This window comes from Gigantopelta aegis, chromosome 12 (genome assembly GCF_016097555.1).
Source record: "Gigantopelta aegis isolate Gae_Host chromosome 12, Gae_host_genome, whole genome shotgun sequence".
NCBI classification, from domain to species: Eukaryota; Metazoa; Mollusca; class Gastropoda; order Neomphalida; family Peltospiridae; genus Gigantopelta; species Gigantopelta aegis.
The window spans coordinates 18,973,559-18,990,138 of record NC_054710.1 but is presented as its reverse complement, the minus strand read 5'-3'; the positions used below and the strand labels follow the sequence as shown (position 1 = coordinate 18,990,138).

General features: G+C 39.2%; 1 protein-coding gene across 2 annotated transcripts in view; it reads left to right on the top strand.

Annotated features, from left to right (window-relative positions):
- LOC121386779 (POU domain, class 2, transcription factor 1-like) overlaps window positions 1-16,580 on the top strand; it is a 69,231-nt gene that overhangs the window by 4,215 nt on the left and 48,436 nt on the right. For both annotated transcript variants that reach the window (XM_041517793.1, XM_041517792.1), the window contains exon 2: window positions 15,534-15,607. In XM_041517793.1, the coding sequence (XP_041373727.1) occupies window positions 15,545-15,607 (63 nt within the window). In that variant the 5' untranslated portion in view covers window positions 15,534-15,544. The remainder of the gene's footprint in view (window positions 1-15,533; window positions 15,608-16,580) is intronic.

Here is a 16,580-nt window from a genome sequence, read left to right as displayed (position 1 = left end):
GGGCTGGCCAGTGGGTGGGGGTATCGAACTGTGGGCTCTGGAGAGTCGGGGCTGGCGGGTGGTGGTGTCAAACCGTGGGCTCTGGAGAGTCAGGGCTGGTTGGTGGGAGGGGTGTCAAACTGTGGGCTCTGGAGAGTCGGGGCTGGCTGGCGGGTAGGGGTGTCAAACCGTGGGTTCTGGAGAGTCAGGGCTGGCTGGCGGGTAGGGGTGTCGAACCGTGGGCTCTGGAGAGTCAGGGCTGGCCGGTGGGTGGGGGTATCGAACTGTGGGTTCTGGAGAGTCAGGGCTGGCCAGTGGGTGGGGGGTATCGAACTGTGGGCTCTGGAGAGTCAGGGCTGGCTGGCGGGTGGGGGTGTCAAACTGTGGGTTCTGGAGAGTCAGGGCTGGCTGGCGGGTGGGGGTGTCAAACCGTGGGCTCTGGAGAGTCCGGGCTGGCTGGCGGGTGGGGGTGTTAAACTGTGAGTTCTGGAGAGTCCGGGCTGGCTGGCGGGTGGGGGTGTTAAACTGTGAGTTCTGGAGAGTCCGGGCTGGCTGGCGGGTGGGGGTGTCAAATCGTGGGTTTTGGAGAGTCAGGGCTGGTGTAACAAAGGCTGTGGTATGTACTATCCTGTCTGTGGGATGGTGCATATAAAAGATCCCTTGATGCTCATCGAAAAGAGTAGCCCATGAAATGACGATAGTGGGTTCCTTTCTGAGTATCTGCGTGGTCCTTTATTATATATCCGATGCCATATAACCATAAATAAAATGTGTTGATTGTGTCGTTAAATAAAACATTTCCTTCCTTCCTATTTAGCTAAGACTGAGCTCGTGTTTCTGTTATATTGTAGTCTCAAAGATGCTCACCTTGCTGTGCTGTATTATATCCAGCAGGCCATATTTTTTCATAGCAGACCATATTTCTTTTGGCATGTAATTGAAAAACCCCAACAGTAGGCCATATTTTACTTTCTGTTTCAAGCCTTGAGTTAACCTAATTACTTGGCTGTCGTGAAAATTCCACTTGGCATGGGCGTTGAAGAAAATTCTGAAATGCAAATTTTTATCCCCCGACAGTGCCCTAAAGACAACAGATGAAATATTTTTACCACCAACAGTTCTAATTCAATTTTATTCAATTAGTGGAATTTGAAGAATAGTTTTCACTAATTTCCAAAAAACCAATTGATCACACTATAAATTATAATGTGAAAATATAGGTTTACACTTTATTCCAATCAGGATACCCATGGGACAGGGAAAACATGGAAAATGGTTTTAAATAATTTCCTGCGGGGAAAATTCAAGGAATTAAATTGTTTTGTCTGATTCATAAAAAAATGCAAGGAATTTTATTTGGGTCTAATAGAATCTAGTATCTATTGTTATTGAGAAATCATCTGGTCACTATATCAACTTGTACCACCAAGGATGTTTATATGATCTACATATAGCACCCAAAACACTAGACTCAAAACGGAAATAAGCGACCATTGCTCCAGAGCTTATTCTATGTATAACGTAAATGTTGGTTCATTCAGTTATTATGCCATACTATTGCATTGTTAACAGTGACATATTGTAGTCTCAGATCTGCTTTTCTAACATTTCTGCAATACATAATAAGGGGACAATATTTCGAAATCTGGGGTAACCAGAAGTTGGATGACATGGTTTTTACCTAGGTAACCAATTGTTCGGTTACATGAATTGTATTTGCATTACCTGATCGGTTACGTTGAAATTATATTTTATTATAAAACAGATTCTTTAATGTTTGCTAAAGTTAACAGTATTGTAAAAGGACTAAATATTAGCCCCAGTACTGAAACAAAATAGAAACACTTCCAGATTCTGTTTCTCGTTTTGCGGTGGCCAAGTTACTTTTGCTTTATTGATGGTACTTCTATACTACAGTGACATTCCAAATGTTTGTTTTTAAAGCTGATTATGCGATGTTAGTATTTTTCAACTGTTGTGACACATTTGGATTCCTCTTTACGTTAAAACCATTTTCAACATTTGTAAAATGTGTCTAAGATATATTCCTTTAAAGATAAATTAGCAGTAGATAATATAGCTGCACCCACCGGTCCGTGCACATTTCTTCAATGTGGAGGCTTATCATTGTGATAATTAAATCTAAAACAAACAAGCTGGAAGAAAAAGAAATATTTATACCAAAATATTTTTAATGAAAGTTGTGCACGTTTTTGGTAAAATACATTCTGATCCAAAGTCTTTATTATCATTTTATATATGGCAAGATAAGTCTCCTCAACTTTGAATGATACAGGGACATTTTACATGCACAGGCAAGTTGTTTTAAAATATATGTTTGAAATATTAGTTGCTGAACTTTTAACAAATAGTGTTTATAAAAGTCTATTAATCTGTTATCCATCTTTATGATTGCTGAACTAGTACAAACTTAAACACAGATGGGAGTAAAAGGTTATACCAGACTTAATCTATATACAAGTATTGTTATATTTTTAAACCATAATCTTTATATTCAGCATAGAATGTAGTTATAATACAACACAATGCCTAATGTTTTCCCCAAGGACCACACTGAACATTTATAGTGTTTATGGCTAGACAATATTAACAGTAATTGGAACACAGAAAAAAAAAAAATTAATACGTTGAAATGTACAAACACACATGTATATGTGTGTGTGTATATATATATATATATATATATATATATATATATATATATATTGTCAAAATATGTTGATTGTAGTATTTGGAGTTGAAGGCACGGCTATTGGGGGGTGGCAGGAGGCCCTTGTATGCAATAAAAAATCATGGATATCAGAATTTTAATTTGAAAATTCTGTGGGCACCCTGTCAAATATAGATGCAGCAGAGATCATTAAGATATTGTTCAGTATTATGTCGCAATGAGGCTTCGAGGTTAAGTCAACGTCGGCTGACGCCACACGAGATGAGGGTCCTACTTGAAATCAGAAACCAGTCTAGACGGTCGTTTTCGTACACAATTAAAAATAAACAAATAGCATCGAAATACAGCGTATTCAACTTGCATTAACTATGAAATGAAATAAATATAAATAGAAACTGATGTGCAGATAGAAATTTTGTTATATTTCTTGTTTGTTGTACCATAGGCCTAGGTAGGGTGTGTACGTGTTGTACGTTTTTTTGTGACTAACATTAATTCGGACCAACTGCAAAATGGAGTAAAAAAATTATTTTTTATTAGGTAATAATATTTTCAGAAGTGATAATCATTGTGAAGTACAATGTCTGTGAATTTACATAAAACTTTATTATGACTATTTTAAACAAAGATATTTTGAAAATTATCGTCAATGGTTTGGGTACCAGACGTTTTCTCTCCAAGCCAGTTCGCCCCCAACTATTAATAATCAGCTATTGGATCTACCGGCCTTGGTGGTGTCGTGGCAGGTCATCGGTCTACAGGCTGGTAGGTACTGGGTTCGGATCCCAGTTGAGGCATGGGATTTTTAATCCAGATACCGACTCCAAACCCTGAGTGAGTGCTCCGCAAGGCTCAGTGGGTAGGTGTAAACCACTTGCACCGACCAGTGATCCATAACTGGTTCAACAAAGGCCATGGTTTGTGCTATCCTGCCTGTGGGAAGCACAAATAAAAGATCCCTTGCTGCCAATCGGAAGAGTAGCCCATGTAGTGGCGACAGCGGGTTTCCTCTCAAAATATGTGTGGTTCTGAACCATATGTCTGACGCCATATAACCGTAAATAAAATGTGTTGAGTGCGTCGTTAAATAAAACACTTCTTTCTTTCTATTGGATCTCAACCATTTGGTAATTGACACACAGGACAGCACATATCATGGGGTTTTATATACTAGTCATGGGGCACTGTTTGGGACAATATTCAGTTATATCAAGTAATTATAGGCCTACATTCACACCACTAATAACTATACTTTAATGTTTTATCTCAATATTCAGTTATATCAAGTAATTATAGGCCTACATTCACACCACTAATAACTATACTGTAATGTTTTATCTCAATATTCAGTTATATCAAGTAATTATAGGCCTACATTCACACCACTAATAACTATACTTTAATGTTTTATCTCAATATTCAGTTATATCAAGTAATTATAGGCCTACATTCACACCACTAATAACTATACTTTAATGTTTTATTTCAATGTTGTTTTTTTACACATTTTGTTAGACTGAATATCATTCTTTCATAGGAACAGTAAAGTCACCTTTCCTTTTCTCCATTTAATAAATAAAATGTTCCACTTAATGGTTTTCGGAATACAGATTGCACTAATGAAACAATATGGGCCAATTCATGGTATGGTAAACTGAGATGTCAATGGTAGAAAACAATACCCAGGGCTTTAGATTGCAACTAAGCCAAGGTATTAATGCTGTGCCCAAAATAAAGATACCAAATTAAATACAAACATGCTAACCTCAAAACATTTTACCTAAAAATCACTAAAATATTTTTCTTGAATTAATTAAAATAACTTTAATGCAATATAACCCTTCAGCAGTAGTTAATGATATTATTGTGCTAAAAAGACCTCTCTGTACTCTGGAAACAAAATATATATATTGTGCCCAAATTGGTGAGATCTAAAGCCCTGAGTACCGATGCCATTAATGTTAATTTTAGGCTGTGTGATGGTGTTGGGTGTATCTGGGAAAATACAACAAAGAATGCTTCCATCCTGTCTTGTGAGGGGGCGGGACGTAGCCTAGTGGTAAAGTGTTCGCTTAATGCACGGTTGGTTTGGGATCGATCCCCGTCGGTGGGCCCATTGGGCTATTTCTCGCTCCAGCCAGTGCACCACCACTGGCGTATCAAAGGCTGTGGTATGTGTTATCCTGATTGTGGGATGGTGCATATAAAAGATCCCTTGCTGCTAATCGAAAATAGTAGCCCATGAAGTGGCGACAGTGGGTTTCTTCTCTCTATATCTGTGTGGTCTGACGCCATATAACCGTAATTAAAATGTTTTGAATGCATCCTTAAATAAAATATTTCCTTCCTGTGTTGTGACTGCTATTCGTGCCGAAGACAGTTCTGCTTGATTTGGCACTGCTATGTTGCACATCATCGTCATTAGTTTGCCAATAATATATACCCTGAAATGACTTTTCCCATTAATAAAATAAAGTCTTATCATGTTTAGTTAAATGTCTTCTCTTTTTATAATTGGTACAAAATGCAAAATAAAATTTGAGGGCGACACATAAGTAAATGGATCACAAAAGGCACATATGAGAAGGTAAACATTTATTACTGTACCACACATACACACAACATATTTTAGTTTTATCTAGTGCTACATGTAGTTATGTTTAAATATCAAGAGTGTAGTCTAGGGAGTTATTTATAGCTCCCCTTAACTATCAAATATTATCAATACTTAATAAAGATGGGAAGTAAGTTAATATCCTAAATAGTTTCCTTAATCAAAATAGGATAGCAATTAATCAGTCCCTTAATTTTGTTCCACTTCAACTAACTAGTACAAAACAAAATTGTGTGTTTCCGAGAACCCAATCCTAACAAGAAAAAAGGGCCAACCCTAATTATGTTTTAATTAAAGAAATAATATGAGGGTGAGGCATGTTTTCGTCTTTAGATATTGTAACACATCCCTGCACATATTTCTTTTTCATATGTGTGCTACATGTCACTGTTGCTGATGTTCAACACCTTATTAGAACATTTGTCATCACTTGCTACCTGGAAAGGTTCTTATTCTGTCTTCAAAAAGTACATACAACCACAACACTAGCAGTGTTTCTGCCAGAAAGAAATTTTTGGGTATAGGGCTATGGAATTGAATGCAACCAGTCAACGGGCTATGGGGAGCCTCCTCTACAAAGAAAATGGGTTACATTTAGGGTTAGGCTTAAGAAAATCATACAATAATGATAAGAATCTTTAATTTTGTCCAAATGTTAACTTAAAAAAATAAAAATTTGGGTATAACGCCATACCCATTTTACCCTCTGGCAGAAACCCTGACACTAGTAGTTATATGTCCAACTAGAACAGCTAAAAGAAACAAATATTGTTCTTAAATTGTGGAAACATTAAATCTAAGAACAAATTATTGTTATATAAATTTGCTATTATTTCAAATTAAAATATTTTACAAGCATAAGGAACTTGATACAGTACATATATGATCCCTGTGAAGAAGTTACAGATATCCTGCTGCTTAAAATATTTTTACAATGAACATAACCAGTTAATATTTTGTATGATTGTAAATGTCACAATGAGAAAACAAGCTGTATTTTCTAAATCTGGTCATGTTCTTGGAGGCATGATTAGACCTACATGTAGTCCAGATTTAACGAACCATTTGAGATGCCTAAAAGAATAATTTAAAGGTCAACATTTATCAAAAACATAATTCACTATTGTTTGGTATCTACGTTTACCTCTTACAATATATATGAAGTGTCAATAATTTTTTTTTTTTTTTTTTTATCCGTTTTTAATATATTTGTAATAAAAAGTCATGTTTTCCCCATTGCTTGCCAAAATGCCTGTCAACTCGAAGAACCAAGTCATGTGACCCCGTGACGCGCTAACCGGTATAACATGAAGTGTGATTCGCAGCCTTTCAAACATTTTACTGGGAAGGTGGAACACACATATTTTTAAAACGCAGAAATTTTATTATATTGAATTGAAATGTATGGATGGAATATTCTTTTGGAGATAGTTTTCAAATGTAAAATATGGTGAACCATTGGTTAGTGTTTGGATGTATCAAAGCAGCAGTATACATAGTGTGGGTTCCTCTACCCCCCCCCAATCCCAATATACGAAGCCTAGAACGATAACAAATATGGGGCTTGTATTTTCATAATCAAATACAAACATTTTGTGCGTGCGTGCATGTGTACAGTGGACTCTGTACAAACCGGCATCGATTGGGACCAACAAAATATGCCGGTTTAGACAGAGTGTCGGTTTATAAATATTTCATTCAGAGTTATGGTTCTTGCCATAATGATCAAAATCGTAAATTACCAACGTAAATAAAATGTCATTATCCACAACAACCTGACTAACAGTAACAGGAATAGCCGAGACCTACGTGTTCAACCAATGAAATTAAAGATCGACAGTAGCAATCGAGATCAGGCATGGCTGGGACAGAAGTTCGGACCAGACTTGAATTGTAAAAATTACCAAAACAAAACCATAAAAATAATAATAAACACACACAAACTGAATAAACACAATTTTATTTTATTGACTAAAATCACATGAAATGGAATTACAAACTTGATAAACACAGTATCATTTTAATAATTAAAATCACATAATAATTAGAATTTGAGTTCATTGTTTATTATGAATGTCACAGTCTATCGAGTGTCAGCTGAGAAAAAGTCTGTAACTGTTGATTGTGTTTTCTTTACGTGCTTCTTCAAAGCAGACTTCTCTGTCATGGCCTCCAGGTTTAATATTGGTTGTAACAGTTCGTCATCGGTTGTAGCAGCAAAGGTTTTCAGTTGTCTTAACATTTTAAGCGCATCGGCGTAAGAAAGTTCTGGTGTTGTGTCACAAGGTGTGTCATCTTCATCTCCCGAACTGTCATCTGCTGGTTTCTCCTCGGTTTTAGCAACAGGTGTAAGGGCAGTTACTAGCTGAGCTTCCCACTCTGTCGTATCCGGATTCTCTGTTGGGATGTCGTGATCAAAGTCAACAAACTCGGCCGCATTAATATCACGGGATATGGTGGCTATCAACGTAGAAAGAGGAACATCGTCGTCATCAGCATAGTCATCATCAGCATCATCGGAATCAGAAGTGACAGGAAAACCACAACCCATGAAACACTTGACAATTGTTGTTGTCTGTGTTTCCTTCCAGGCAACGTTAATCCAATTAACCGCATCCAACACTGTGATTGCCTTGCATAGTTCACTTACATTAGCGCAATCTTCCATCCGTAAAATGAGCGATCTCATCATGTGTTTTCTGTACCTGGTCTTGAAAGCCTTAATTATGCCTTGGTCTAATGGTTGTAGCACTGAGGTGGTGTTAGCTGGTAGAAATTTAACAGTTACATTGCTCGCTCTCAGATCACAGCCGTGGGATGGTGCGTTGTCGATGAATAAAAGAATATTTCTTCCCTGTCGGCGCATCTGTCGATTAAGTTTCTCTAACCAATCATTGAACAGTTGTGAATTCATCCACGCTTTCCGATTGGCTGTCCAGGTCACAGGGAGTGACTCCTTTCTAATATTCCTAAAACGGCGAGGATTTTGGGCTTTCCCTATTACCAATGGTTTCGTTTTTTCTCCTGTTGCACTACAACACAATAAAACAGTTAATCGTTCTTTTGAAACCTTCCCACCTTTTGCCGCTTGTGTTTTATAAGTCAGTGTCCTGTCTGGTAATGCACGAAAAAACAGACCTGTCTCGTCACAGTTAAAGATATCCTTCATCTCGTAATCTCCAAGAATGGTTGGTAGGCGTGTCTTAAAGTCGTCCACGATATCAAGATTGACACCTGCACTCTCCCTGCTAACTTTGAACTGTTTTATGTTGAACCGAATTTTCCGTGATGTCAGCCAGCCATCGGATGCTTTGAAGTCAGGTACTCCTAGCTGTTCGGCGAACTGAAGGGCTTTTTCTTTTAAAATCGGACCTGAAATTGGCAGTGTTTTGGATCTTGCCTGCTTAAACCACTGATGCATTAATCCATTTAGATTTTCGAACTTTCCGCTGGATATTCGTTTTCTCTCTGCCGAAATGTTGCTTTCATACAATTGCCGGTAATGATCACCACGTTTTAGAATGTCAGATACTGTCTGTCTTCCTATCTTAAATTTCACTACTAAATCCTTCTGTTTACATAGTGGATTCAATGAAAACTCTTCTATTAATTTAACTTTAGTCTGCAGTGAAAGTTTTCTAGGTCACCCTGCCATTACTAATTCAATAAGACACGGCAAAACATGCGCCATACATATTTATGCAGACTGCTTGACACTAAGTCGATATGAGTGAATTCATTTAGGTTTCAACACACACTAATACTAATCCAGTTGATCTAGCTGCATATTGTAATTACAAGAAGTGTGGATCATTGTTTATTAAACGTTAAAAGAAGCGCGATTATGTCATCTCACTGGTTACAGTCGGTAGCCTAATTACTTGCAAATTGTCGTCTTTGTTTAACAATTGACCAAAGGCAGACCGAACTTGCAAAATTGTGTGCCGGTATAGACAGAGCTAATTACTATGTAAACCATTCTTTTGTTCTGGAATTTGCATCCGTAATCCAAAGTACACAGCTTCCAGATTAGCCAGAGTTTTGTTCCTAATAGATTAACGGTAGCTGGACGGGACTTTGATATCGTGCCGGTTTACACAAAAATCCGGATTACTCCATGCCGGTTTGTACAGAGTCCACTGTATATGTATGTATATATATATATATATATATACACACACACACACAAATTTCGTATGAACACACACACACACACACACACACACACACACACACACACACACAGAGGAAACAAAAAAAATCAGTCGACACCGGATGTCTTCTATTCCGGATTTTGGACGCAAATTCAAGAACAAAAGAACCTTTCATGTAGTAATTAACTGTCTACACCGGTGCACAATTTTGCCCCTGTATGCGATCATACCTACTGTCTGCCAGTGGTCACCTTTTAACAGTGACGGCAGTTCCCTGATAATTAGGACACCACAGAAAGTGTTATGAAATAATTGCACCTCTTTGAATGCTTAACAAACAATGAACAACACCTGTATTATCGGGTGTAGGTAGCAAGATAAATGGTATTATTATTTGTATGTGTTCATACCTGCATTGCATCATACCGATCTGTCTAAGACAATAAATTCAGATCCCTATTTTATGTGATATTAATCAATAAAATAATGTTATTTATTTTGCTTGTTGTTTTAAATGCGTTCTGATCTGAACACATATTTTATTAGTCAAAAGACGGGACTGAACTTGTGTCCTGCTTTTAACATGCTTATATACCACTTCCTCACCAATCGAGGTACCATTAGAGTAGATGTCCAAACTAGCGTCTGTTAAGAATCAGCTGTTTTTCGAACAATCATTCTCTGCTGTCAGCATGTTGACCTACTAACAGAACGCCTGATGCTACGTCACAGGTCTGATGGTTTTTTCCCCAAGCATTTTACAAAAAGTCACTTTATTAATAATTGGGATGGTATTTTTGTTTTTTATTTTTAATACTGTAATCTTTATGTATTTGTTTGATATACTGTGTATTAATAATGTGCCATGATTGTGGTTTAAATACACACAACAGTGGCGTAGGAAGGTGCCAAAAGTGTGTGTGGGGTATATATATATGTGTGTATGTATGTATACATGTATGTATGTATGTATGTATGTATGTATGTACAGGGCACAATATTTCACGAGAACCGTTGTTCTGTTTGTGTGCCGGCTATGCAACTTTAAAATCACGAGAACCGCCAATTGGTTAGGCCTACGTGTTGAGCAATTGCATTCTAAAATCAAAAGTACCATATGAGTAATGAAAGTGAAAATCAGTTTATATTTTTAAATACATTTGAACCACTAATATAGCACAGAACCATAGTTCAAGTGTTTTAGGATTAGGTAGGCCTAACTCATCGATTATGAGAACTATATTCACGTAACCGAACAATCGGTTACCTAAGTAAAACTCACGTGAACTGACTTCCGGTTACCTAAGATTTTAAAATATTGTCTGTGTGTGTGTGTGTGTGTGTGTGTGTGTGTGTGTGTGTGTTATAAAAACATATATATATATATAATATATAAACATATACTCTTCAAAAAAAGAAACGCAAAAGGGTACAAATGGGTTATAACTCCGATTTTATGTTTCCTACCGGTTCATGCTTTGTGAATATAAGGTCATTGCATGTCCCAAACACATTCCCACGGTTACATTCGATAAAACGCAGCTACTGTACAATAAAGTTCCAAAATGTGAATATTCGCAAAAACGCAGCCACGTGCAAACCATGTCACCACTGCACGTGCGTTGTCTGCACGTGCAACATGAACACCGACAGTATAAAAGTGCAGGGTGTTCGCTTGCCTGGCCTCTGTATCTGGCCGACAGTTGACAATCCAGGACATGCCACGTCTCAGTGAACCGCAGAGAAACAATGCCATCGGCCGACTAGACGCAGGCGAATCCAGAACGGCCGTTGCCAGGGCATTCCATGTGTCCCCAAGCACCATCTCCAGACTGTGGGACCGTTACCAGCAACATGGATCAACACGTGACCTCCCTAGATCCGGTCGACCACGGGTCACTACCCCCGGGCAGGACCGCTACATCCGGGGACGCCACCTTCGGGAACGATTGACTACTGCCACCTCCACAGCCGCAGCAATACCAGGTTTGCGCAGGATATCCGACCAGACCGTATGGAACCGCCTACGTGAGGTAGGAATTCGTGCCAGACGTCCAGTTCGAGGTGTCATCTTAACACCACAACACCGTCGACTCCGACTGCAGTGGTGCCAGATTCATCGACAATGGCCTCAACTGCGATGGAGACAGGTGTGGTTCAGTGACGAGTCCCGATTTCTGCTCCGACGTCATGATGGAAGATGTCGCGTGTATAGGCGTCGTGGTGAACGTTATGCGGCAAACTGCATGCAGGAAGTGGACAGATTCGGCGGGGGTAGTGTCATGGTGTGGGCAGCCATCTCACACACTGGCAGAACTGACCTGGTCCACGTGCAGGGCAACCTGAATGCACAGGGCTACATTGACCAGATCCTCCGGCCACACATCGTTCCAGTTATGGCCAACGCCAACGCAGTGTTCCAACATGACAACGCCAGGCCTCACACAGCACGTCTCGCAACGGCTTTCCTACAGAACAACAACATTAATGTCCTTCCTTGGCCATCGATATCACCGGATTTGAACCCAATTGAGCATCTATGGGACGAGTTGGACCGACGCCTCCGACAGCGACAACCACAGCCCCAGACCCTGCCCGAGCTGGCAGCAGCCTTGCAGGCCGAGTGGGCCACCATCCCCCGGGACGTCATCCGTACTCTGGTTGCTTCAATGGGCAGGCGGTGCCAGGCAGTTGTCAACACACGCGGAGGCCACACCCGGTATTGACTCCAGATGACCTTGACCTTGGTGGTGTGTCCTATATCTTACTCACAATGGACTAGAGTGAATTGTGAACAATCCTGCAACATTTGGTAATTATCGGACTCACCATTCAATAATTAAATCAATTCTCTAAATGTTACGACAATGTGGTTTTGCGTTTCTTCTTTTGAAGAGTATATATATAAACTCATATATATAAACCATCACTGCTTCTACTGGATAAAGAAAAGTGCCCATGCATAAGGATACTAGCTAATTTTTATTTTCAGCCCATCACCCCATTTGTGTGGTGAAACAGGATTATTATATATTGGTATTCTTGAATGAAGGCTAAATCAAACCTACCCCAATGTTTGTGTATCTATATTTATATATTTACATTATTAATTATTATATAATTTTAAAAAAGTACAATCAATAAGTACGGAACTAAAATGCCTTATTTGTGTTATACACATGAACTCAACCTTAGAATCTCTCGCATACATGTGGCTGACACCCTTTGACTTGTTAATGTTTGTATCAGACTGCATATGTATACATAAAAGTCGTTACGATACTGGCCCCACATGATAATGTCAAACAGAATTTTTTTTCAAGCATTTTTAGTTGCTTTTTCAAAAAACATAACATCAATTAGTAGTGATTATTTTTGGTCAAAAGATGATCGTTGCAGATTCTACCCTATATGGTCCTTTCCTGTGGGCTACAAATTAGTTTTTCCAAGCTAGCCTCGCAATGTAAACTATGTCCGGTAATTCATGGATGTTCTATAATCCGCCCCAAAGAAAATGGCTTTTTTCATGCTATGGAATTTATTACAAATTATTTATTTCTGAACCGATTGATTTGTTGCGCAAAAAAGAGAGTACTTTCTTATTATTTCCAAAAAGCCTTTACTTGTCTTTTTACGTCAAACCAAAGTGAAATTATTTACAAAAAATATGGGATGGGTCGAACTATAGCTGTAACGCCTTTTGTTTTGCATCCATACACGGCGCAGTTATTTTTTATTGTAGAATATTTCAGACAGTATTCACATACCAGTATTACAAAAAAAAGAAATTAAATGGATTCGTGCACATATTGTTTTGTATTCGAAAGCGTCTTTGATAACCTTGTCTTGGAGTGACATCACACGTCATTAAGTAACTCGGTGTGTAGCTTCGAGTGGGGTTTTTCCGACAGAGGGCTAAAAATGTGATCAATTATTGCTAATATATAAAAAACGGCTTTTCAAATCATTTTAAAATTTTGTAAGATTCCAATACATTGTAAATGTGATATATAGGTACCAAAACTGGCAAAAGATAGCAAAATACATGTTTTATTACTGTGGCACTTTAATTTTTTTTTTTTTTTAAAAGCCATATGAATGCTCATGTTAATATCTTCATCAGCAAATATAGCTTAACAAATACTTTATATATGGAAGATCTAAATAATGCGTGATGGTGAGTCCAACAAATATTCAGGTACATTAAAACCCTGAAAAAGTGTAAACGTAAACTTCATCTGGAATGACTGTTGTGAAATGGCAAAAATTGCATTACCCAACATTAAACAAAAAATGTTATGTGAGACCCTAACCTTCAAATGATGTCACTATTGCTTCTATTTCAACAATTTATATTGTATGATGTTTTTATTTATATTTGTTGTTATCCTGTTAACAATTCCTTTGAAATACTGCTTTTTGAGAAAAGGGTGTATGGTTATCAAAAGGGTCGTTACACAAAAACATTTCCAAGAAAATTTTATATTTAGGATGTAAATATAACTAGATGTCAAAACAAGCTTCTACTGCAATAAGATCCTTCAAAAAGAATATCTGAGGTGCTGAGACTATGTTAAATTTCTACTGAAAAATAAAACTCTGTGAATTTTGTTTTGTAACGTTACAGAAAAAGTGTTATATGAGACTCTAATCCTCAAAGGATTTCAATATTGGTAACATATCTGAATTTTCCAATCTATTAACTCCCAACCCTCCAAGTTTTGTATTCCTAAATGCCCTGACAAATATTTTACAATGCTTTTAATATAGTCATTTAGCAATTCTGTAAAAATATAACTGTCATGAAAATTAGGGTAGGGCCACAAAACGGGTGGATACACACAGAAAGCTGTGAGTCCTGCACTGCTATCATAAATTTTCCATTTCTAGAGATGTAGGCCGTGACAAAAATCACTATGAGCATTCATCCCCCCATGTGGTACGATTTGGCCAAATTTTGGGTCGTGGCTCATGGACTATACTGCTATAGTAGCAGGATATGACTGCATTATCTTTCATCATATTCTGTCAATAGCAGGCCCTTAGGAAGGATTTTCAAAGTGTGGTGGGGGGGATGGGGGGGGGGGCTCATTTTTATGGTTGTTCTATCATCAGGTTTCTGTATTAACATTATAAGACAATTTAAAGTCCCGAAAAAAAACCTGGCTAAAAAAGTGGGGGGCTGAGCCCCTCCCTAGCCCCCCAGCTCCTACGGGGCTGAATAGAAATGGTGGTTGCAGGATAAATATATATATATATATATATATAACTCTCAAAATTTAGGGTTTGTGTGGGGGACCTCCTTAGATCTGCCACTGAGCAATTTGTAGTTACATACAGAGTCAAAGGTGATCAAATGCAACAGGTACATGTTTAATTATCTGACCGGCCTGGTAGGTACTGGGTTCGGATCCCAGTCGAGGCATGGGATTTTTAATCCAGATACCGACTCCAAACCCTGAGTGAGTGCTCCGCAAGGCTCAGTGGGTAGGTGTAAACCACTTGCACCGACCAGTGATCCATAACTGGTTCAACAAAGGCCATGGTTTGTGCTATCCTGCCTGTGGGAAGCGCAAATAAAAGATCCCTTGCTGCTAATCGGAAAGAGTAGCCCATGTAGTGGTGACAGCGGGTTTCCTGTCAAAATCTGTGTGGTCCTTAACCATATGTCTGATGCCATATAACCGTAAATAAAATGTGTTGAGTGTGTTGTTAAATAAAACATTTCTTTTTATGTTTAATTATAATTGGATGCATTTAAGAAGTCTAAAATGTGCTGAGGTGTCGTTAAATACATTACTTTGTTGTATTGTTGTCAGGTACTCAGTTGAGTGCTTGCATAGCAGGACCGAACCACCTTTTCTCATTCCAACCCTGGCACCACAACTGGTCAAAAGCTGTGGAATTTGCTGCTTTCTTGTCTGTGGGAAAGTATGTAAAAGATCCCTTGTTGCTAATGAAAAAATGTACTGGGTTTCATCTGATGACTGCGAGTCAGAATTACCAAATATTTGACATCCAGTAGCCGAGGATTAATTAATCAATGTGCTCTAGTGGTGTCGTTAAACAAAAAAAACTTATTTTTTGTTGTCAGGTACAGGAAACATGAACGGAGATGTGATGCAGTCGACCAATCAAGAACAAGAACAGCCGAAACCCGTCAATTTGGTATGTACACACAGAAAGTGGGTGGGTTGGTGAGTGGGTAGGTGGATGGACGGATGGGTTGATGAGTGAATGGGTGAGTAGTTGGATGGGTGGGTTGGTGAGTGGATGGATCGATAGGTGAGTGGGTTGGTAAGTGGGTTGTTGAGTAGGTTGTTGAGTGGATAGATGGATGGGTAGGTGGATGGATGGGCTGGTGAGTGGATGGGTGAGTGGGTTAGTGAGTGGATGGGTGAGTGGTTGGATGGGTGGGTTGGTGAGTGGTTGGATGGGTGGGTTGGTGAGTGGTTGAATGGGTGGGTTGGTGAGTGGATGGGTGAGTGGTTGAATGGGTGGGTTGGTGAGTGGGTTGAATGGGTGGGTTGGTGAGTTGATGGATGAGTGGGTTGAATGGGTGGGTTGGTGAGTGGTTAAATGGGTGGGTTGGTGAGTGGTTAAATGGGTGGGTTGGTGAGTGGATGGGTAAGTGGGTTGAATGGGTGGGTTGATGAGTGGATGGGTGTTTAGTTGGATGGGTGGGTTGGTGAGTTGATGGATGAGTGGGTTGGTGAGTGGATGGATCGATAGGTGAGTGGGTTGGTAAGTGGGTTGTTGAGTAGGTTGTTGAGTGGATAGATGGATGGGTAGGTGGATGGATGGGCTGGTGAGTGGGTTAGTGAGTGGTTGGATGGGTGGGTTGGTGAGTGGTTGGATGGGTGGGTTGGTGAGTGGTTGAATGGGTGGGTTGGTGAGTGGATGGGTGAGTGGTTGAATGGGTGGGTTGGTGAGTGGGTTGAATGGGTGGGTTGGTGAGTTGATGGATGAGTGGGTTGAATGGGTGGGTTGGTGAGTGGTTAAATGGGTGGGTTGGTGAGTGGATGGGTAAGTGGGTTGAATGGGTGGGTTGGTGAGTTGATAGGTGAGTCAGTGGATGGATGAGTGAGTCGGTGGATGGATAAGTGAGTCAGTGGATGGGTGAGTGAGTCAGTGGATGGGT